At 42.3% G+C, this 25,414-nt stretch overlaps 1 protein-coding gene across 1 annotated transcript in view; it reads right to left on the bottom strand.

Moving 5' to 3' along the window:
- zgc:85777 (uncharacterized protein LOC405871 homolog) overlaps positions 1-25,414 on the bottom strand; it is a 96,747-nt gene that overhangs the window by 50,323 nt on the left and 21,010 nt on the right. The window contains exon 2 of the mRNA XM_041183154.1: positions 11,997-12,117. Coding sequence (XP_041039088.1) covers positions 11,997-12,117 — 121 coding nt within the window. The remainder of the gene's footprint in view (positions 1-11,996; positions 12,118-25,414) is intronic.

The raw sequence follows: 25,414 nt of genomic DNA, 5'->3' as shown, positions 1-25,414 counted from the left end.
TCAGTATGTTACATTGCTTTGCTTAAATAACCTCCAACTACCTTTCTGAATTCTAAACTGCTAAACCTGGCAAAATCTTGCGTTTACAGCTTTCCGTTTGAAAACCTGCACATGTACATTTCTGTCTCTGCTCTTAAATCTTTGTGTTCATTGCCCAAGGGAAAGGTATATGCTCGAAGGCCCTTGCCAAGCATCCAGGCTAAGTACCTTCCATACATTGGATGTAAGCTCATTTACTGAGACAGTCCAATGAATTGCTTTTTTATAAGTCTGTAAGGAAAATTAGTATTTTAATTAACTTTTATTGGCCTTTTTTTTTAAAGTGAGAATACACCTTGATTTAAAACCCCGATATTTAAATGGAAACCTTTTCCAAATCATTTGTGAAAAAATATGAAACTGTTGCACCGGGTTACTGTTTGACTGATCACAAAATTATGAGTTTCAAAGCTTGTCTTTTACATTTCAAAGCAACAGGAATGCACATACAATACATGCTGCTATCTCAGCAAAATCATACATTATTATTGCAGAGAACTACAGTTTTTGATCTTGACAGGGCCCTAAACCGTGTCCGGCCCATCTCCCGCGCATCTGCCCTCACACCTTCCTCTCCCTCCCAGAAACATGATAGGGTCCCCCTTATCCTCACTTATCACCCACCCAGCCTCTGCATTCAAAGGATCATCCTCTGCCATTTCCGCCAACTCCAGCATGATGCCACCACCAAACACATCTTCCCTTCACCCCCCTGGCGGCATTCCGCAGGGATCGTTCCCTCTGGGACATCTTGGTCCACTCCTCCATCACCCCCTACACCTCAACCCCCTCCCACGGCACATTCCCATGCAACCGCAGAAGGTGCAACACTTGCCCCTTTACTTCCCCTCTCCTCACCATCCAAGGGCATTTCACTTGCACTTCCCTCAATTTAGTCTACTGCATTTGTTACTCCCAATGTGGTTTCCTCTACATTGGAGAGACCAAACACAGTCTGGGTGACTGCTTTGCAGAAGACCTTCGTTCTGTCCGCAAGCATTACCCAGACCTGTCGCTTGCCATTTCAACACTCCACCCTGCTCTCATGCCCACGTCTGTCCTTGGCCTGCTGCATTGTTCCAGTGAAGCTCAACGCAAAATGGAGGAACAGCACTTCATCTTCCGACTAGGCACTTTACAGCGTTCCGGACTGAATGTTGAATTCAACAATTTTAGATCATGAACTCTCTCCTCCATCCCCACCCCCTTTCCGATTCCCCCCACTTTTTTTCCCAATAATTTATATATATTTTTCTTTTCCTACCCATTTCCATTATTTTTAAATCCATTGTTTTATCTCTTACCTTTTAGCCTTTTTGATTCCTTCACCCCACCCCCACTAGGGCTATCTGTACCTTGCTTGTCTTGCTTTCTACCCTTAATTAGCACATTCCTTAGATAATATCACCACCTTCAACACCTCTTTGTCCTTTTGGCTGTGAAATCTTTTGATTATCTCCACCTATCACTGGCCCTCTATCCAGCGCTGCTTGTCCCACCCCCCCCCCCCCTTAAACCAGCTTATATTTCACCTCTCTTCTATTTTCACTTAGTTCTTTTGAAGGGCCATTCGGACTCGAAACGTTAACTGTGTGCCTCTCCGCAGATGCTACCAGACCTGTTGAGTTTTTCCAGGTACTTCTGTTTTTGTTTTGGATTTCTAGCATTCGCAGTGTTTTGCATTTATATTAGAGTAGTGCATTTTGTTAGTTGTCAGTTATATAATTATAAATTAATAATAAATGTGCATCAAAACAACAGAATAGATATTTTTCTTCATGTGAATCCTTTTTTATTCTTCATACAACAATTGTTTCAACTGTGAATCTCAGAATTTTAACTGCAGAGGGGGTCATTTGGTGCATTGTGTCTGCACCCGCTCTCCAAGCGAGCATTATGGCCTAATGCCATTGCCCTGCCTTTTCAACGTATCCCTGCACACTGTTTCTTTTCAACTGCCCTCTTGAATGCCTTGATTGAACCTGCCTCCACCTCACTTCCAGGCAGTGCATTCCAGACCCGAACCACTCGTTGAGTGAAAAAGTTTGTTCTCACGTCATATTTGCATCTTTTGTCTGCAAATCACTTCAAATCTGTGCCCTCATTCTTGATCCTTTCATCGTGGGAACAGCTTCTCCCTATCTACTCTGTCCAGCCCCCTCATGATTTTGAACATCTCTATCAAATCTCCTCAACCTTCTTCTCTCCAAGGAGAACAACCCCTGCAATCTATCTTCATAAGTTTCTAATCCCTGGAACCATTCTTGCAAACCTTCTGCACTTTCTACAATGTGCTCATATCCTTCCTAAAATGTGGCGCCCAGAACTGTACACAATACTCTAGCTGAGGTCTAATAAATGTCTTATATAAATTAAGCATAACCTCCTCACTCTTGTACTCTATGCCCCTATTAATAAAGCCTGGAGTACTATGTGCTTTATTAACTGCTCTTTCCACCTGTTCAGCCACCTTCGATGATCTATGCACATATACATCCAGGTCTTTATGCTCCTGCACTCCCTTCAAAAGTTCACCCCTTATTTTATATCGTCTGTCCACATTCTTCCCACCAAAATGCATCACCTCACACTTCTCTGCATTGAACATCATCTTCCATCTGTCTGCCCACTCCACCAACTTGTCTATGTCCTCTTGAAGTTCTACACTGTCCTCCTAGCAGTTCACATTTCCAAGCTTCGTATCATCCGCAAAATTTGAAATTGTCCCCTGTACACCAAGATCTCGATCATTAAATGTATCAGGAAAAGCAAGGGTCCCAATACCGACCCCTGAGGAGCTCCACTACAAATCTTCCTCCAGCCTGAAAAATATCCATTGACTATTACTCTCTGCTTCCTAATTTTCAGCCAATTTTGTATCCATGTTGCTACTGTCCCTTTTATTCTATAAGCAATAACTTTTCTCACAAGTCTGTTTGTGGCACTAAATCAAATGCCTGTTGAAAATCCATGTACACCACAACAACAGCATCGACTTTTTCTGTTACCTCTTCAAAGAGCTTCAGCAAGTTAGTTAGACACTATTTCCTCTTTAGCAATTCATGCTGGCTCTTCCTTATCAACCCATATTTTTCCATGTGACTACTAGGATATCCTGAATAATTGTTTCTAGAACCTTGCCCACCACTGAAGCTAAACTGACTGGACTGTTATTACTGGGCTTATCCTTATAACTTTTTTTGAACAAGGATGTAGTGTTTGCAATTCTCCAGTCCTCTGGCACCTCCCCGGGTCTGGGGAAACCTGTAAAATTATGGCCAGTGCCCCTGCAATTTCTACTTTCACTCCCTTCAATATCCTTGGATGCATCTCGTCCGGTCCCAGTGCCTTGTCATCACTTCCTCCTTATCAATTTTGAACCCTTCTAGTTACAGAGTTTCCTCGTCTGTCACATAGCCTGGGTAGCATCTACCTCCTTGGTAACGATGGATGCATAATATTCATTTAATATCTTGGCCGTGGCCCCTTCATCCATGTGTAAATTCATTTTAGGTCCCTGATCATCCCTACTCCTCCTTTTACTATTTATATGCCAATAGAAGATTTTGGGATTCCCCTTTATGATGGCTGCTGGTCTTTTCTCATAATCCCTCTTTGCTTCTCTAATATGCTTTTTCACCTCCCCTCTGAACCTGCTGTATTCCTCTTGGTTCTCAATTCTATTTTCTACCTGACACCTGTCATAAGAAAATTTTTTTTCCTTACCTTAATTTCTATCTCCTTTATCATTCAGGGAGGCTCTGAATTTATTTTTCCTACCTTTCCCCTTCAATGGAATATACCTTGACTGCGCCCGAACCAATTACTTTCTTTAAGGTAGCCCATTGTTCAGCTACAGTTTGTCCCATCAACCTTTAGTTCCAGTCTATCTGGCCCAGCTCAGTTCTTGCCCCATTGAAGTTGGCCCTCGTCCAGTTAACTATCTTTACTCTGGATTGCCTATTGTTCTTTTCTATCATCATCCTAAAATGTACAATACAATGATCACAATGATATAATTAATAATTGAAAACAATAACCTTTCCAACCCCCTCTCTTCTTCACATACTATTTTCTGACCAAAATGGTCTACAACAGTAATGTTCTACAGTTTTCGCTTTGCATTTCTCAGAATGTGCATGACAATTCAGAATGTGAATGTTCTCTTCCTATTCCACTATCTGTGGAAAAGCTATCAGGTGCTCAACAACCCCACAAAGATTTACCTTTCGACTTTTCTTCCTTCCTCGTAGGCAAACAACTAACTTCGGCTCTGTACTTTCATCCAGTTGTTCAGTGTGGTGTGAGGAAATCACAAACTCAAAGCCTATCAAACTTAATCACCACTATAACATATTGAATGCTATGTTCTTTGTAATTGAGAAGAGTCATTTCTTAAACAATCCAAGGCCTAAAATCACAGGCAGGCAAACCGGCTGTGAAAAGACCAGACGGCCTTTGGACTTATTAGGAAATCTCGTCCATGTGCGGAATGAGGTTTCCAACATTAATTTAAAGAAATATATTTTGGCAGCATTTTATTATGTTTATGTTCATGTGAGTGAGTCCTTTGTGGTTCACATTTTCAAAATTTTTATTTTTGTTTTTACATTTCTTCAGCTCCCTGCCTTCAGGGAGCTTTCAGTGAACGCTCCCATGCACATTCACACACTTTTGTGCTTGCACTCCTCTGCCCCCCTGCCCCATCAGCGCTGAGCTTCTCAGCGCCCTTTCACGTCCGAAATTGTGGTCAGGGGCCATTTGTGGGCGGCTGATCATTTCCTGGCCACTTCCGGGCGTGCCCACCGTGCTCGTCCAACAATCAGAAATCCTGCCCATGAAACCTGGAATCTTCTGTGTTACAATATTACGCACTCAGAATTCTTTAAAACAAAGTAGCACGCAATGATAAAAGACTTTTTGGCTCACCAAGCTTGGTACTTGGCCAGATATTATAGCTTTATCTATCATTTTATCCACCCAACCCACACAGTTATCAAAAGTTTCAAAGATAATAGTGAAAATCTCCAGAATATTTATCTAACCTTATAACCTCCATTATTCAGTTCTGTTTTGTTATTTTCCATAATCTTGTTATGTTTTAACAGCACAGAAATTATTGGACTCAAGTAGAGTATTTGATGGTCTCTGTATCTTTATCCTTGTAGCGTTTCATCCTGCTTCTAACTTTCCTTTTTTCTCTTTATTTTCTGCTTTTTCTTTTCATTGTCCCTCTCTTATGTTTCCAGATGTTTTCTCATATGTTATCTAAATCAGTCTCCAGCTAAGAATCTAAACACTTAATTTCTGTAATATATTTTACTATGGTAGACTTTAAAACTGAATGCAATTCAATGCTCACCCAAAGTCCACATTTCCACCAAAAATATTTCAGAACCTTATTTTGCTGACAGTTGCCCAAGAAAAAAAGATATTTTTCAGCTTGGCAAAAAACAAGTCAGTTAACTACTTAATACATCTGGTAACTGCAGATTGTCCAGTATCACTAGTGTCCCTCTGATAGTTTGGAAAGGATCAGCAAGGTGAAAGTTTAGGCTGTGGTGGTAGGGCTGCCAATTTCGATTAAATGTATTCCTGGAGGTTTCATCACATGAATTGCCCCATGCTGCTGCCATTAGTCGGCCAATACATCCATCCTCGTGAAATATAGCCTTCCTATACTAACTGGAAAGCAGAAAGACTCATTACCCAATTGGATTATGCTTAATTGTCAACCAACCAGCTTTTTTTTCCCCATTTTCAATATTTTTATATCAGGTAAAAAGAGAATTGTTCAAAGAAATTTTAAAAAATATATATATTTTTTAATGTCCGAATGGTTTTCCTCCAGAATTGCACACTAGTGCCCTGGAGATTGATCTTTAATTCCTGGGGACTCCAGGCCAATCCTGGTTGGTTGAAAACCCTATGTGGTGGCATTGATAACCAATGTTGTATATTGGAGCTTGGCTAGAGGTCAGAGAGTCTGGCACAACACTAAGTGTCCTTGGTAAAGTGGGGCTGTGAAAGTGGTTCAACTCCGACAATCCAAGGCAGAATACTTGTGTGTGCAGCATGGGTTCTGTATAATGATGAGTAAGGGCAACCTATCTGATACAAAATGGCCTGCCTTGTACCCTTCTTTTAATTCTCCTCTGCATCCTCAAAATGACAAAAAAATAAGTAAACCCTTGCTTTCAAAATTATGACTGACGACTAAAAATTTGGAAATCAACACTTTTGCAAAACGACCACAAAAACATAGCAGAACAAAAATTAGAAACGAAAGTAACAGCTAGCACAGAGCATTCCTACCAAGAATTACAATGATTGTATTTCATGACAATATGCATCCAAATAAAATAAATTTCTTGACTGTTAAGAACAGATTAGATATTTGTTCCTGGCACGAATGGATGATCCAGTGAGATAAATTTCCATCTTGCCTTTGGACCACCTCCCCATTCTCATTCTGCTCCAGTGCCATCAGCGATAATAAATGTTTTCCATTGTGTACACAGGATTGTGCTATTTGTTTTAACTCTGAGCAACACTGGCATTTCCCAAAGACATTTTAAATCCATTTTCATTGAAAATTATAAATAATAACTTAAGACCTGTTTTGCTGCTGCAATGTGTAAAAAATAAATTTAGATGTAAAACAATCAATTTCATTTGAATATTTCTAAATGGTACTTGATTATGTTTAGCAATAACATAACATTGCTGCAAGATTGTTTATTATTCAGTTTCATTTAAATAATTTATGCTTTTGAGGTGTCATTCCACACTCCTTTTTAAGGTAGTAAATAATTAAAAGCTGTCCATTCTGCCAGGCTTAAATGCTTATTCTGAAGAATTTGTAACATAATTTCCATTACTATAATATTTATTTCCATGCGCTATTTTTACATTTCTAGTCCTTAATTTATCTAATCCATTTGTTCTGCACAAGTACAAACTTGCCCCATTCTTTCAGTTAACTCTAATTTTCTTTTGATCATTACCTGCATTCTCTTTTTTAAAGAACAGGTAGATTTACAGCACAAGAGCAACCATCCAGCCCATTGTGTGTCTTGAGTGCTGACAGTTTAAATTACAAACCCATTTTCAAAAGATTGAAAATTTGTTTTATTAATATTCCATATATTTTGAATCCTGTAGTGAATATGGTGACCTGATCGCCAGAAGTTTTGGCAAGAATCAAAATCCTATTGAAAATACAGGTCTATAGTATACTCCTAGCAGTATGATTGTCCATTTTTTGTTTAACCCATATGGCTTCATTTGATGCACATCATCCCTTCTCACAAATATAATTGTTTCTTTAACCAATATTGCTACCCTGCTGCTTTTTTACCACCCCCCCCACTTTTAGCCTTTCCAAAAACACTATTACAAGGAATATTAAGCTGCCATTCCTTACCCTCTTACAGCCACAATTTAATAGGTATTGTAAGACCTCACTTAAAGTTAAGGTTGCGTTCCTGAAAATCAGGACTTTAGGTGAAATAACTAAGTGAATCATGGGTTCCCATTGAATCAATGTTAAAGCTGGAGTTTGGTTCCTTTAGATATTTCTCATCCGGAAAAAAACAATGTAGAAGTTGAAATACTGTACCACATGTGTAGTACTGTGAATTCCTAGTTGAAATAATTTGCAAAATTAAATACATCAGTGGATATAAAAGAATTATTGTACAATACAGTATATAATAAAAAAAATATACTCACCATACTTTTAGATTGACCAGGCTCCATTTAGTTAGTTATTTGGTGCAATTATCAACTGAAAGTCCCAGAACTACCTGCACTGACCATCTTCTGTCACAAGATGGAGCGCAGGAGTTCAGCACAGGAAAAGCCAGAAGCGAATACAGGGGTGGGGCCAACAGCGAGGGCAAGAACAAACAACCCTGGGGGCCTAAGGCAAGAACAGAGGATGGGAGGCAAGGCCTGGGAAGGAAGCTGAGGCCAGGGGCCAAGACACGGGAGGGGAGGCTGAGGAGCATGGGTGGGAGGCAAGGCTTGGGAGCCAGGGCAGGAAGCAACGCTGGGCAGAGGCAAGAGAAGAGGGACCGAGGGCAAGAGTGGAAGCACTGAGGGAAATGTTTTGTACCCAGGCAGATCACAGAAGAGGAACAATGTTAAAGTGAAACTGACAACATACTCCCCAACATGTGATTCATCTCCTGATGCCTCAAAGTCTCCTCACCATTTCAAGGTTCAAGTCAAAAATGGGACAAAAAGTACACGACTCACCTAGATAGATTAAGTTATAATAGTAATCAAGAAGCTCAACATCATCCAGGACACAGTAGTTCACTTGACTGATGTGTTTACCACCAGACTCATTATCTAACCTCACCAAAGGCACAAAGTAGGTGCAGTATAAGATCTACAAAATCCACTGTAACTCTAAACTCTGGAATTCCCTCCCTATATATCTCTTCCATTCTCTATTTCTCTTTTCCCCATTAAAAATGCTGCTTAAAACCTGCTATTTTGACCAATTTTTTCATCCGCCCATAGATCTTCATGTGGCTCAGTGTCAAATTTTATTTAAGCTTCTGTGAACTGCCTTGGGACATGTTACAATGTTAAAGACAGTATATAAATACAAGCTGTTGCTGCAATAACTCAAGGTTACTTTGACAACACTTCATTGCAAACTTTCCCACCAAGGAGGAGAGCAGAATGTTGTGATTACATCATCACTTCCAAGTAGGAGGCAGGAGTTTCTGGGAGTAATTTAGGAGACGCAGCAAAAATTCATCCTTAGGAAGAAGAAGCTTACTAAAGGGAGGACGATGCAATCATGGCTGACAAGGGAAGTCAGGGTCAGCATAAAAGCTAAAGAGAAAGCATACTATGCGGCGAAGAGCAGTGGGAAAACGGGGGAATTGGGAAGCCTATGAAGACCAACAAAGGACAACTAAAAAAGAAATAAGGAGGGAGATTAAATGTGAGGGTAAACTAGCCAGTAATACAAAAGAAGATTGCAGGAGTTTTTTTTTAGATATATAAAGGGTAAGAGAGAGGCAAAAGTGGACATTGGGCCGCTGGAAAATGACGCTGGAGAAGTAGTACTGGGAAATAAAGAAATGGCGGAGGAACTGAATAGGTACTTTGCGTCAGTCTTCACGGTGGAAGACATGAGTAACATCTCCAAAGTTCAAGAGAGTCGGGGGGCAGAGGTAAGTATGGTGGCTATTACCAAGGAGAAGGTGCGAGGAAAACTGAAAGGTCTGAAGGTGGATAAATCACCTGGACCAGATGGATTACACCCCAGAGTTCTGAAGGAAATAGCTGAAGAGATAGTGGAGGCGTTAGTGGTGATCTTTCAGGAATCACTGGAGTCAGGGAGGGTCCCAGAGGACTGGAAAATCGCTAATGTAACCCCCTGTTTAAGAAGGGAGTGAGGCAAAAGACGGGAAATTACAGGTCGATTAGCCTGACCTCGGTCGTTGGTAAGATTTTAGAGTCCATTATTAAGGATGGGATTTGAGAATACTTGGAAGTGCACGGTAAAATCGGGCAAAGTCAGCATGGTTTCATCAAGGGGAGGTCATGCCTGACAAATCTTTTAGAATTCTTTGAGGAGGTAACGAGAAGGTCAGACAAAGCAGAGCCAATGGATGTTATCTGCTTGGACATCCAGAAGGCCTTTGACAAGGTGCCACACAGGAGGCTGCTCAGTAAGATAAGAGCCCATGGTGTTAGAGGCAAGGTACTAGCATGGATAGAAGATTGGCTGTCTGGCAGGAGGCAGAGAGTGGGCATAAGGGGGTCCTTCTCAGGATGGCGGCTGATGACTAGTGGAGTTCCGCAGGGGTCAGTGTTGGGACAACTTTTCATATTAATGATCCAGATGAAGGAACGGAGGGCATCCTGGCTAAGTTTGCAGATGATATAAAGATAGGTGGAGGGACAGGTAGTTTTGAGGAGGCAGGGAGGTTGGAGAAGGATTTGGACAGGTTAGGAGAATGGGCGAAGAAGTGGCAGATGGAATACAACGTGGGCAAGTGTGAGGTCATGCACTTTGGTAGGAAGAATATAGGCATAGACTATTTTCTAAATGGGGAGAGAATTCAGAAATCTGGAGTGCAAAGGGACTTGGGAGTCCTAGTCCAGGATTCTCTTAAGGTTAACTTGCAGGTTGAGTCAGTAGTTAGGAAGGCAAATGCAATGTTGGCATTGATTTCGAGAGGACTAGAATATAAAAGCAGGGATGTGCTGCTAAGGCTTTATAAAGCTCTGATCAGACCACATTTAGAATATTGAGAGCAATTTTGGGCCCCGTATCTCAGGAAGGATGTTCTGGCCCTGGAGAGGGTCCAGAGGAGGTTCCCGAGAACAATCCCAGGAATGAAAGGCTTAACATGAGGAACGTTTGAGGACTCTGGGTCTATACTCGATGGAGTTTAGAAGGATGAGGGGGGAATCTGAAACTTATAGAATGCTGAAAGGCTTGGATAGAGTGCACGTGGGGAAGGTGTTTCCATTAGTAGGAGAGACTAGGACCCGAAGGCACAGCCTCAGAGTAAAGGGAAGACCTTTTAGAACAGAGATGACGGAGAAACTTCTTTAGCCAGGAAGTGGAATTTCTATGGAATTCATTGCCACAGACGGCTGTGGAGGCCAGGTCATTGAGTGTATTTAAGACCGAGATAGAAAGGTTCTTGATTGATAAGGGGATCAAAGGTTACGGGGAGAAGGCAGGAGAATGGGGTTGAGAAACTTATCAGCCATGATTGAATGGCGGAGTAGACACGATGGGCCGAATGGCCTAATTTCTGCTCCTATATCTTATGGTCTAAGTATTGTTCAAGTTACACACCATCCCGTCTTGCAGTTCCTTCATGGTTGCTGTGTCAATATTTTGGAACTCCCTATTGTGAAAGTGCTACCATCGCAGTGGTTCATGAAAGTCAAGCACAATGTTCACAGAGCAACTGCATATAGGGATATGCAGCAAAATGCTTCCCACAACCCAAGCACAAAATAAAAAGTAGTTTGAGTTGGATTCAATTGCTTCTAATGATTCCTCAAGAGAACTGCTATAAAACACTACAACAGCAAGATTTCAGGGAAGAAAGAAAGATGATGAGCAATATTTAAGAGATGATGGGAGCCTCGCCTGCTGGCTGAAGAGACAATGGGAGCCCTGCACTGCCTCTTTTAGTAATGGCCCGCCACAGTAAGTGCCATTCAGCTGGACAGCAGTGGACCTTACCCAGGTTCAAGGATCCTTGGCGCAGAAATCCTGCCTGCTGAGAGCTGCCAGCTCTTGAACGGCAGTGCTGCGGGGGAGGTGGTGATTGCTGCCAGAAGGACACCCACCCAAGGCCTACTATTATTGCTGTATCCAAGACACAGGTGAGTGACGGCAGCAGGGGTGAGGGCGTAGGGCAGGGGGTTAGCTCTCAGCTGGCCCGCTCCTTCCCGATGCTGGGTCCCCTGATTATAGACCCCCTCCCTCCACGAGCCCACAAGCAATCATGCATATGTTTGCTTATCGTGCTCCATGCATGGCGAGCCCCCCCTACTGCTGGATTAATACCAATGGCAGGGAATGAAGCCCTTTAGATGTCATTAATAGCCCACTTAAAGACCTCAATTGGTAGCAGGGCTGGAAGGCAGTCAACTGGCCTTCCTACGTGGACTGAGTCAGGATGGAAATGGGCGATGATGGTGTCCCCACCACCCCCCTCCACCAGATTAAATGACCCTCTCCCAAATCACCAAACTCACCACAGAGGAGGGCATTAATTTCCACCCGATGTTCTTGGTTTTACAAATAATATGTGATGTATGCTTACAGCTATACATTTTTATATGCTTTACTTACCCCATTTGTAAAGAAATTCTAATCTATTCATGATATTAAAACATTTATTCTACTGAAATAGCATATAGTCCAGAATTATAATCATAAAATCATAAATATGAGTTACCTATTGGCTTGTTAACACCCAGGAAGCCAGCTTGTCCAAGAATTTTGAAGATTCTATGGGCTGGGAATGTCCCTGCTTCTTCCCATTTGTCAACAAAAGGAATAATGTTCTTCTCAATGATCTGTTAAAATCAAGACCAATAAGCTTTTATTAGCATCTTTCAACAAGGCTGAATCAGTAAGATCTTATAACAGATAAACATTTTTTCATTTAAATAAAAATTGTCATTTGACGCATTTCTGGGATAGCATTTCTGGGTCCACTGCTCTGTAGGTGTTCCGTGAGCCTGTAGCCCACAGAGCAGACTTCACCCAACAATAAGATCAGTGAATTTACTTATATTTGTAGTACTCAAGAGTGTTTACAACATAATGTGATGGAAACATCATAAGAATCAGTGTCAGGATTTTGAACAGCAGTAGTTAGTGAAGGGTTACTGTTGGTCACTCAATCACTGCCATTTGTATTTTAGTTAAACAGTTTGGAACATAATGGCCATTAATCCATTAGCCTATAGAGGGCAACTTAGTGAGCTTTAGCAATGAAGGAAAGCCGCAAGTCTACTCTAACCTCATAATGGGCTTTAGTACAACTTAAATCAAATCAGGGGTTGCTAGGGGGTTGGTGGGGTGATATTTAATGTGCATAAAGCCTTTGCTTTCTATATCACGACGAGGGTTCAACACTTGACAGCATGGAGCTAGGCGCCTAAAGCATTACAGCATCACTTTATGCATCAGCCCCACAGTAAATTACTATATAGTTTTTGTTCAGTAGAACAATTTTTCATACAATTTGAAAAATTAGTGCAATCCAGTTATGGAGAGATATTTAAATATTTAATTGAGAATGTTGTTTAAAATTATGTGCTGTTTACAAAACCTGGCCAATCAGCAAGTACAAATCCGATACATAGTGCACTTGGGTCCTTCTAAGATTCTCTGGCCTTAATACATTACATTAATTACGCTACAATGTTAGTGTTGCACTACTCATGTTGAAGTGATTAGCCTTATAAAAGTGTTTAGTCTGATGCAGTTTTGGGCTGTAATTGGATTAGACTTAAGCATCTTAAGCAGTTGTGGAGGTCACAGTTTAAACAAAAACCTTAGCTAGTTATTGGAGGTGGAATTGTAACAACAACTGTTAGGAGGCTGCCTTCTCTCTACCTGTCAGCATCGGCTGATTTAAAGCTGCATGACCTAAATTTCCTGAAGATTGAGCACCCATCCTGGATTGGTTTTGTGGCGGATGGGAAATATAGAGGCAAACCCTTCTGCTTGCTCCATCGCCATTATCCAACATTTTCCATCAGAAGCGCTGGTGGACACTATATGCAAAGAATAGGTAACAATAAAATCATGTCATCTAAACATAGTAATGCCGAGCATCAGGAATACAAAGGAGGCTAGGCTTCGGTGAGGGGAAATCAAAAATGAAAGGATTACCTAGTATAAGGTACATCACATCATCACAGTGTGATTAACCACACTAGGTAACATGAGAAATTTAAAGATATTTATTTAAGGGTCCCATCAGCCTCTGCCAGCAGAAAAATGCAGGGACCCAGCTATGCCACACCAAATTCCCAGTCGGCCATGTAAAAATTTGAGCCAACCGTTTTACAAAGCTAATCAGGTTGAGAGAAGACTAATGAGCCAAGGCCAGAGATTCCTTTCACCAAGTTCTCACCAGGCTCAGATGGGACTAGTGTATCACTGTAGGATGTATGCTAAAACATGCTGCTTTCAGATAAGTGTAACTGGGCCCAATTTTGGGGAGGATCCAGGTAGGTAGAGTGATGGAACCCCCAAGAACGGTAGGAACATTTTATTGAAAACTTTGGATCGGCCACCAAAGGAGTATAGGCTGTAGAGAGGGCGATGGTTTCTCACCACATGGAAAACACATATCAACTTTCCCAGGGCCATAACATAGACAAGCAAACTAGAAGTGTGCCTATAATGGTGCCAGTGGCCCCATGCAAATGCAATATCCTCCTGATAATCCCACACCACTGACCCTCAAACTCTGTCAGGGTAAGTTTTGGTGGGCACCAGCAAAATTGTAGTCTATGGATTTTAAGGACCACAGATATTTCTTCTTCTCTCCTCTCTCCAGTTCTATCGTTCTGTGAAGGCAAATAATATGGCAGCATCAGAAATATCACCTAATGCCATTCACAAACACTCAAATAACCTGAAAGCCAGGTCTGCTGGGATTAGAGGGTGGGGAGATGATTGAGCACAAAAGTCTGCAATGTCACCAATTCATTGAATGGAAAATGCTGGCCATGTGTTTATGAGCAACCAATCATGACTCGACCAATTGTAAGATACTTCCCAGGCTAAGATTTAGCAGCTTTATCTCCCCCCTTTCCCAGATAAAGCGACAAGGGAATATTATTAGTAGTTATCTCATGTTCCAGACAGAAAGTGAACATGTGATATTAAAACATAACAATTAGTCCAACAGTTTGATTGCTCTCCTTGCAGGAAACTCTCTCTGCACAGTGGCGCCACTTGAATCAACTCACTGAATGGTGAATTCACAGGCACAGAGCCACATATGGTGAATGGAAAATGTTCAAGTGCTCCACGAATGGTTCCATAGAGCTGTACCATCGACATGCTCCTTTTTCCAGGAGAATCCCAAATAACTCAGTTCCTTTTCAGGCAAGTCAGTCCCATGCTAGACTTAGATCCCCTTACGTTTAAGCTGTGTGCTAAAGTTTCTTGAGAAGGTAAACAATTTATTGAGGTAAACAACGGTTGGATCTGTGAACCTCAGAGAATATGTTATTAGGCAAAAGGGAAGGAAAGTTAACCTGACAAGCTTTCTTTTCTCTCCATTAAATTGTGGCTACTAACATGTTCACAAACATGTTATACTACTAGTACTTATGGACACATTTGCAGCTAAATCATCTATTCTTCATTTTTCTCACCTCTTCCACAATGCACAGCATCAATAATATTTTGCAACTTCACAGGCCAATTAAAGAGACACAAAACAAGTCAATATCCAGTAAATTCAAAAGGGATACCTCTGAAGTGATGCAATCATGGCCAATAAGAGTGATTAGCACTAGGGTGCAGTGGCATAGTGGTATTGTCAGGGATCCAGGGTTCAAATCCCACTATGGCAGATGGTGAAATTTTAATTCAATTAAAATCTGGAATTAAAAAGTCTAATGATGACCATGATACCATTGCTGATTGTTGTAAAAGCTCTTTAGGGAAGGAAATCTGTCACCTTTCCCTGGTCTGGCCTATATGTGACTCCTGACCCACAGTAATGTGGTTGACTCTTTAAAAAAATTACGGATGAGCAATAAATGCTGGCTAGTGCCCACATTCCATGAACAACTTAAAGGAAAAGTATTAAATAAAAAAGGAAAAGGTTATTTAAAGAGCCAAGATAAATAGTATTCTTCAGACTTGAGGTATTATATAAGTTATAGAATGTGACCAAGAAAATATTAAGGCAGGCAAAAAAATGAATGGTCTCATTCGTTCCACCAAGGTAATTCACTCTTCTCATCACTCAACTCTCTCACTCTCAATCCCATCACACATCCACAGGAATCTCACACCTCAAAGGGGAACTCCACTAACTCCCACACACACCCTAACATGCCCATCAAGCTCATACCCTCTTGAGTTCACATCCTCATCCTGTCTATGGCTCCGCTAAACAAACATTCCATGCAGTGCCCATGTGTCCTGCTCACGCTCTCTCCATCTGTTTTCATGCAGAAGAAGCCTACTCAGCAGGAAGAGATACCAGACTAGGAATGGAGTAGCTCACATTAGGTCCCTCACTCGCTTTGAGGAGCGTACCATCACGCTGACTGGTGAGGATGTGGACCATGCCTGCAACAACAGTGAGGTTAGCAACAAACACCCTCAAAGATCCTTCACCACAACATCCTTCTCTCAACGCAAATGGAAGTGTTCTCTCTCCTGCTTTTAACACTGCTGCCAAGCACTACTTATCTCTAATCCAGTTCACAGGGAGCTCTGCCAAGCGACCGACAACCTCAGCCAGACATTCCCTCAACTCCATCCATGTCCTCACTTCCCCAAGAGGACATCTCCTCCACTGAAGAGCTGGAAATAAGCAGCCTGGAAGGCTATCACAGCTCTTATCCACACCCTGCACCAGTGCAGAGAAACACACCCCGGTGGGCCTAGATCTAGAGCACGCTTGGGTTCACAATCTGGTGGTCACTGCACGGACACGTCAGCAGCAGCAGGAGGCAGGTTCGTGAGAGCTCCCAGGCACTCAGAGGATTGCTGGGGATCAGGCATCTGTGAGGTCCCAGTCAGATGACAAGCCTCTAGATTTGGCCTTCCAACTCATCCTGGAAAGTCAGCAGGAAGCGTGGGAACATCATGCAGAGCTGTTGGAAGCCCTCAGCAGAGTGGCATGCGAGTCGGAGGGGTGCGTCCGCCTGCTGTCTGATAAAGTGGTGCCCACAAGTGTGTATGGAAGTCTCCATGGGGAAGATGGCGGACACCATCAAGACCCCGGTCCAGCAGAACGTGGAGATGTGTGCAGACCTGCACACCATCGCGGGGGTCATGGGCGAGTTCCTGCAGTCCAACTGAGTTGACACACATCTCTGCCCACCCAATGATCACACTCCCACGCGGCACCTGATCTCGCCCACTACGACTCTTGTTTCACTTCGATTTGGACAGCATAGTCTGGATTTGGTTCCTTGTGCGCTTTCCCATTTTTACTCCTCCCCCAGTCACCCATTTCCTTTCCCCCATCACTGTTGACTCTGCTGACATTACCTTCCACCTCCCCTCCATGACCTACCAGCCACAACCCTTTTTCTTCTGGGATGCCCAGGTGAAATTGCACATTCCCTTCCTTCCTGAAAGTCCTACCCCCATTGACATTCACCTCCCTGATATCATCCTTCCCAACCCCAGGGTCCGTATCTACGTCCGAGTCCCCACCAACCACCCTCACTGTACCTTCTACCTTTCGGAAACTCACCCTCCCCCCCTTACCGCCTCGCTCTGCCCTCAGTCATTCTCACCATTCCCTCACACCAGGCCCACCCTCAGTTCTCTCCTCAGGAGGCAGTCATGGACCCATCAGACCTCTCCCTTGCAGCTGGACATCCCCCTCTTCGGGCCCCTTCCCTCTCTGGAATCCTTTCCCCCTCTTGGCACTCCTTCCCCCATCACGGAACCACATCCCCCACCCTCCTAGGACCTCCTTCCCTGGCCTCCCTCACCCACCCCGGGATTCTTCCCTCCATCTCTGCGAAACCCATTCCCCCACCTGGCCCTCCCAACACTCCCCGGACTCCCCCTTAGTCCTTCCCCCTCCCGACTCCTTCCTGTGACCTTACCTCTTCCTCCAGACTCACTTCTTCCTCCAACTTTAGTCCTTCCCCCTTCCCGATTCCTTCCCCCACCATTACTTCTTCCTACACCCTTACTTCCCCCGCCTATGTACTCCTTCCCTTAAACCCACCTAATAGCTACCTCTCCAGCTGCCATCTTCTCCCCCGTTGCTCCCTCCCAACCTCACCCCTCCGACACCTTCATTCCCCCTTACCAACCTCACCCCGACACCTTCATTCCCCTCCTCCCAGCCTGTGACCCCATGATACCTTCATCCCCCCACTCTAAACCTCACCCCCTAACACCATCCTTCCCCTTTCCAACCTCATTCTCCCGGCACCTTCATTCCTCCCTTCCCAACCTCACACCCGTCAACACCTCCTTCTCGCCTCCCCCGCACCCACCCCCCCCCGCTACCTCATCCTGACACCTCTTCCTCTCCCAGTCAGTCCTAGGCCTTCCTCTCCCACTCCCTCGACCATCATCCATTGTGAGCATCAACAATGACTTTCCAACTTCCGTGAGCTGCTTCACAGCAGAGCCACGTCAATGAGAATCTACTCAGCATGCCATGGGTGTTCTTCCAGGATCCCGTTGGTGTTGGACTCCAGCATCTTTTATTCCTCGGATATCCACAACGTGAGCAAGGCCCTGGCGGTAACTCCCAACTTCTGCACGTCACAGTCGTCAAGACATGTTCTACACCGGCGTGTTTTCCAGCCTACGATTCAGGACCGATTCAGGATAAGTCGGGCGGGCTGGCCTTATAATGCTATGCTGATGTATTATGACGAGGTTTCCGATGTCTGATGGCGGGGAATGCAGCCCGCCATTGGTGGGTTGAGCAGACGATCACAAACTGGTTTCACAATGTTGTGAAACCGATTTTTGACCTTTTCGTCATATTATCCGCTCATGCCACCAAACACGCTCGACGCCAGTGGGCTCGGAAAATCCCAACCTGTGTTTTCACAATCTTTGTCACTGCTAGTACTCGCGCTCACCCCACTCCTCCTCAATTAATGCTGACAATCTCCCCAAGATACCAGCCGCTGTCCACCGTTAGCAGAAACTTATATTTTCGCATGAATTCCTAATTACCGTATTCATCGGCTGGGGCAAATAACATCGAAAATGTGGGGCTTTAGCAAGAGTCAGGTATTAAGGTAGAATAAGTGGAATAAAGGTAGTAGTTGGGGGAGCAAGAAGTTGAGTGTGAGCAAAGAGGGGCCATAAAGGAGGAGAAGCCTGGATCACATTGATTTTTGTCAGCAAATGCTGGCACTCTTGTGTAAACGTAAACACAAACCCTCAAAACACTAACAGGGTGACAGCTGGCATGAGTGTAGAAAGGAAACCATTCAGTGGTACAGGTATATAATCAAAGAATACCTTATTGTGTTATTTTGGTGGCATCGTAAGTATTTTTTTAAACTTGTTACTGCTCTCATCTAATTGTATCACATCAAACTTTGTGTTTAACATATGAAAAGAACAAAAGTGCTTCCTTTTCCATTTAGTAAAAAAAAACATGAAATTTCAGACTGACCTTTCATGTGGGTGTTTGGCAGTTGGGGAGTGATTCTACATTAACCCTGTCCAGTGCTCATTATGGAGGCTTCTCCAGGATCGCAGAGAGGTAACAACAGTGAGACCAAACAGTGAGAATGAAGGGTGAGCTGACAGTCAAACAGGAATAAGTTCCAAGACAGACAAGACAAAGGAACAAGGCAAAAAAACAAACATGGTACTATACAAAAACAGGCTGAACAATAACAGGACTTGAAGTAGGCAAAATCTTTCTTAAACAGTTCCAATACCTGTAGATGGCATGAATGATCCTCAAGTTACAATTGGATACCACTACTGATAAACCCTCATATAGAAAATGAGTCATTCAAATACAAACATGAATTTGGAACTGGCAGAAAGGGGTATACTTGTTTACATGTTCTTACAATATCTGGACATAATTTAAACCTTATTCTTTTTGGTTTGGAACTATCATTTGAATTTCAACAGCTCTTTGCCTTTAATAAATAAAAATGACATGGTCTTACTGTCACACCATTCTATTTTTACCTTATATCAGTCATATTGTTAATGTGGAACACCTTGTCCACTGACAAGTCTTCTCAAGACTGATCCATTAAGGAGAACAGTCATCTAAAACCTATATATCCATTTAGTGTGACCTAAATAGCTTTCCAAGCTAATTAATTTAACCTTGAGTATTCACCAGGTATTCTTTTTAAAACTGATGCTAGTACCTGCCGATTTTTAAATAGCAAAATATTTGTGCAATTACATTGTGACATTGTACCAGCACTGGAGAGAAGCTCAAAGAATGTCAGAATTCATTAAATGTGAAGCAATTTTCCTGATTACCACTTTAGAACTCATATACTCAAGGACACCTCAAAGCATATTACAAGGCTGAGACAAACAATGCACAATAAGCCAAGTGAAACAAGGGTAGAGAGCGGCAGGGGTGCAGTGATAAAGGTACAGTTAGAGAGAAGAATATATGGAGACTTTTGAAAGCAGGCAGAAAGATAGAGGGACGTTCTCAGAAACCATTCCCAATTTATAATAATCATATTAAAGTCACTCACTGAAAATCATGCCTTCACCTTAGTATTGAAGACATTTTAAATTGTGTAATTGTTGTTCCTCAAAGTAAGCACAATTTTAGGAAGAAACCCATTAGAGAAATTGTGTTTTCAGTTCAAAGCACTATCATTGAAGTAAGCCTTAACAAGTGCATAGTACAATTGAGAACCAGACTGAATATAGAAGGGTCAGAGAGGAAGTGAGAAAACAAATAAGAAAAGAGAGAATATGAAAAAAGACTGGACGCTAACATTAAAGGGAATCCAAAGTCTCCTATAGACATATAAATAGTTAAGGGTGTTAAAGGAGGAGTAGGGCTAATTAGGGACCTTAAAGAAAATTTATGCATGGAGGCAGGAGGCATGACTGAAGTACTAAATGAATACTCTGCTTCTGAATTTACCAAGGAGGAAGATGCTCCCTAGGTCATAGTGAAAGAGGAGGCAGAGACACTGGATGGACTAAAAATTGGTAAGAGGGCATATTAGGTAGGATGGCTGTACTTAAAGTTGACAAGTCACCAGGAACAGATCAGGTGCAACCAAGGATACTGAGGGAAGTAAAGGTGGAAATTGCAAAGGCACATCCTCCTTAGAAAAGGGGGTAGGGGGTGTGATGTGGTGGCGGCTGGAGAATTGCAAATGTTATTTGTAAGGATAAAACCAGCAACATCAGCATAAATTCATGGAATAAAAGGGATAGTAGTAGCTTGGATACAAAATTGGCTGAATGACAGAAAACAGTAGTAGTGAACAGTGATTTTTCAAACTGGATGAAGGTATACAGTGCAATCCACCAGGGGTTAGTATTAGAACTATTGCTTTTTGTGAGATATATTAATGACCTAGTGTGCTTCATGCTACTACTGTCCCTTTTATTCCATGAGCTCTAACTATGTTGACAAGCCTATTATGTGGCACTTTATCAAATGCCTTTTGAAAGTCCATGTATACCACATCAATCGCATTATGTTCATCAATTTGCCCTCAACAAATTCTTAACATTTTCTTAATCCACATTTTTCCAAGTCACTGTTAATTTTGACCCAAATTATCATTTCTAAAAGCTTTCCTATCACTGATGTTAAACTAACTGTCATGTAGTTGCTGGTTTTTATGAAAGGTCACAGACCTGAAGCATTAACTGAAGCATAACTCTCCCAGGTGCTGCCATACTTGCTGAGTATTTCCAACATTTTCAGTTTTTTATTTCAGATTTCCAGTGCCTGCAGTATTACATGTTTGCATCGTTGGAGTAAGGTTTCTTTTAACTGTTGTGGACACTACAGAAATACGAGTGTCAGCCATAGCTTTCTTGCCTCTGAATCAGAACCCTGTGGGTTCAAGACCCGTTACAACGCCTGAGCACAAAAAGCAAGGCTGACATTTCACTGCAATACTGAGGGAAATGTCGTCCTTCAGATGAGATGCTAAACTGAGGCCTCATGTGCACATTCCGGTGGATGTAAAAGACCCAATGGCACTATTTTGACGAGGAGCAGGGGAGTTATTCCCATTGTCTTGGACAATACTCACCACTAATCAACATCACAAGAACAAATTAGCAGGTCAATGTCACATTGTGGAAGCTTGCTGTGTACAATTAGCTGCCATGTTTCCTACAGTATAACAGTGACCATATTTCAAAAGTACTTTATTGGCAGTAAAATGATTTGGGATGGCCTATGGTTGTAAAAGGCACTACATCATAAATTTCTTTCTACCATGCTTAATTACAGCAGCTTCACCATTCACATTTTGAGCTGATTCCTTTCCTCACCGTGTACATGACAAAAAAAACAAACAGTACAGATAATTTTTGGTTGACGTAATTGTCACTGATGGCAGGTATTTATAAGCTACTTAGTCTCACATCATTGGAAAACTGCTAAATGCTGTAACAATAGATAATGAATGTATCAAAAAGAATCATGGACATTCAACACAGATTTGTAAAGGGCATGACTAATTTATTTAAATTGTTTGAGATCATTACCAAACATATGCTGTACATGAATGTAGAGGATATGATACATTTGGACATTCAAAAATGCAAGTCATAAAGTGCACATAAGACGTTTATGGCAAATATTAAAGTTTATGATATAAAGTGACAGCATTGATAGAACATAAACTTAAGGAAGAGATGCTCTCAGTGTGGCAAGATGTAGCCAGTAGGGGCTGGTGGAACCATGCTTGAACTATTCATTCTACACACAAAAATAATTTGTTTAATATTGAGAATTATTGGCAATAACAAGCTCAGAGCAGGACGAATGATAAAGGAAAACGTGAGAGATGGGAGGATACATACAAGTTGTGTCCATATGTGGCAAATATAAGTCAATGTAGATGAACATAAAGTAACATATTGTGAGGAAAAAGAAGAGAATGAAAATATAACCTATTGTGTAAAATTCGCAATAAAGTGCAGAATTATCCTGGATTGCTGACACAGGAATCTTTACAAGTGGGATCTGAAGTAGGAAAAAAAAACTATGGAAAAGATGAATGTGGTACTGAGATCTATATAGATGCAAGGGCTAAGGAAAAAAAGACTACTTAATTAGCACCTTTTCACAGGCTCAGGCCATCCCAAATCCTTTTACAGCTACTTTTAAGGTATATGAAATGCAGCAGTCAAATTGCACATTGCCAGGCACCATCGCAGCAGTGAAATAATCTGTTTTTTTTAAAGCGATGTTAATTGAGGGATAAATATGAGACAATACACTACCAGGAAGAACTGACTTGCTCTTTGAATAAATGCCATGGGATTGCTAACATTCACCGAAGGTAGCAGATAGGGGTCACAGTTTAACATCCCATCTGAAAGACAGCACCTTCAACAGTGCAGCACCCCCACAATACTGCACTGAAGTATCAGACTGGATTGTGCGCTCAAATCTCTGGAGTGGGTTTTGAATCCAAAGTCTGTCTGACTCAGAGACAAGAATGTTCTACTGGGTCACAGCTGACAATGATGACATCTCAGCAAGACATAGGTCAGGCCACAGTTGGGAGCACAACGTGCACTTTCTGGCCCTTCCATTACAGAAAGACTATCGAAGACATTGTAAAGTTGTTCCATGGATTTACTAAGCTAATAGCTGGGATGTGAGGCTATTAGTTATGTTGAAAGACTTGGAAAATCTGGAACATATTCAGTGGTGCATAAATCATTAAGAGAGCGTCCAATAGAGGTACTTATATTTACGACAGGGTCTGACAGAGCAAGTGGTGAAAAATTATTCCTGTTGGTCAAAGAACTGATAACAAGAGGGAGATACGAATTTAAAATTGGCAGTTGAAGCATACAGTGGAAGTTTAAACAAAAATTCTGAGGATGATAGTGAATGAAATGAATTGCTATAAGTCATGGCTGAAGTCCTGTCAATTATAACATTTAAGAGGGAATTAGATAGGATTTTGAATAAAGGTACTGAAAGGTAGAAGGAAATGATACTTGAATATGCATTTTTTTATTCGTTATTCATTCATGGGATATAGCCATTGCTGACGTGGCTATCATTTATTGCCCAAACTTAAATGCCCTTGTGAAGGTGGTGCAGGTACACCCACAAGCACGTTAGTTAGGGAGTTCCAGGATTTTGTCCCAGTGATCAGGAAGGACAGCAATACATCTCAAAGCCAGGATGGTGCCTTGGAAGGAAACTTGCAGGTGGTGGTGGTTTAAGGTGGTTGACTCAGTGCCAATCATGCGGGCTGCTTTGTCTTGGAGGGATAAAACTTCTTGAATGTTGTTGGAGCTGCACTCATTGAGGTGAAGCATTTTCAATTGAATTCCAGAATTGTGCCATGTGGACAGGCTTTGGGGAAGTCAGGAGGCAAGTTACATATGGCAGAATACCCAGCTTTTGACCTGCCCTTGCAGCCACAGTATTTATGTGGGCTGTTCCAGGTTTCTGGTGACCATGGATGTGATGGTGAGAGAGTCAGCGATGGTAACATCTACCATGCAATGTTAAGGGGAGGTGGTTAGACTCTCTTCTGTTGGAGACAGTCATTGTTTGACATTTGTGTAGCATGAATGTTACTTGCCACTTCTCAGTTCAAGCCTGAATGTTACTGCAAGTGCACAGGCACTACTTCATTATGAGGGTTTGTAAATGCAAGTAACACTGTGCAATCATCAACATACATGCCCACTTCTGGCTTTATGATGGGAGGGGAGGTCAGTAATGAAGCAGATGTAGATGGTTAGGCCTAGGACCTGAGGAACTTCTGCAGCGATATTCAGGGGCTGAGATGATTGGTCTCCAACAACCATAACCACCTTCCTTCGTGCTAGGTATGACTCTAGTCAGTGGAAAGTTTTCCATTGACTTCAATTTTACTAGGGCTCCTTGATGTCACACCCCTAAGACACTGGAGCAGAAATTAGGCCATTCGGCCCATCGAGTCTGCTACGCCATTCAATCATGGCTGCTAAGTTTCTCAACCCTATTCTCCCCGTAACCTCTGATCCCCTTACCAATCAAGAACCTATCTATCTTGGTCTTAAATACACTCAATGACCTGGCCTCCACAGCCTTCTGTGGCAATGAATTCCATAGATTCACCACTCTCTGGCTAAAGAACTTTCTCCTCATCTCTGTTCTAAAAGGTCTTCCCTTTACTCTGAGGCTGTGCCCTCGGATCCTAGTCTCTCCTACTAATGAAAACACCTTTCCCACGTCCACTCTATTCGGGCCTTTCAGTATTTTGTAAGTTTCAACCAGATCCCCCCTCATCCTTCTAAACTCCTTCGAATATAGACCCAGAGTCCTCAAACATTCCTCATATGTTAAGCCTTTCATTCCTGGGATCATTCTCGTGAACCTCCTCTAGACCCTCTCCAGGGCCAGCACATCCATCCTGAGATATGGGGCCCAAAATTGCTCACAATATTCTAAATGTGGTTTGACCAGAGCTTTATAAAGCCTCAGCAGTACATCCCTGCTTTTATCTTCTAGTCCTCTCGAAATAAATGCCAACATTGCATTTGCCTTTCTAACTACCGACTCAATCTACAAGTTAACCTTAAGAGAATCCTGGACTAGGAGTCCAAAGTCCCTTTGTATTCCGGATTTCTGAATTCTCTCCCCATTTAGAAAATAGTCTATGCCTATATTTTTCCTACCAAAATGCATGACATCACACTTCCCCATGTTGTATTCCATCTGCCACTTCTTTGCCCATTTTCCTAACCTGTCCAAATCCTTCTCCAGCCTCCCCACCTCCTCAATACTACCTGTCCCTCCACCTATCTTTGTATCATCTGCAAACTTAGCCAGGATGCCCTCAGTTACTTCATCTAGATCATTAATGTATAAAGTGAAAAGTTGTGGTGCCAACACTGATCCCTGCGGAACTCTACTAGTCATCAGCCGCCATCCTGAGAAGGACCCCCTTATCCCCACTCTCTGCCTCCTGC

Source organism: Carcharodon carcharias, chromosome 3 (genome assembly GCF_017639515.1).
Source record: "Carcharodon carcharias isolate sCarCar2 chromosome 3, sCarCar2.pri, whole genome shotgun sequence".
In the NCBI taxonomy this organism is placed as follows: domain Eukaryota; kingdom Metazoa; phylum Chordata; class Chondrichthyes; order Lamniformes; family Lamnidae; genus Carcharodon; species Carcharodon carcharias.
The sequence above is the reverse complement of the archived record's forward strand: the minus strand, read 5'-3'. Positions and strand labels throughout refer to the sequence as shown.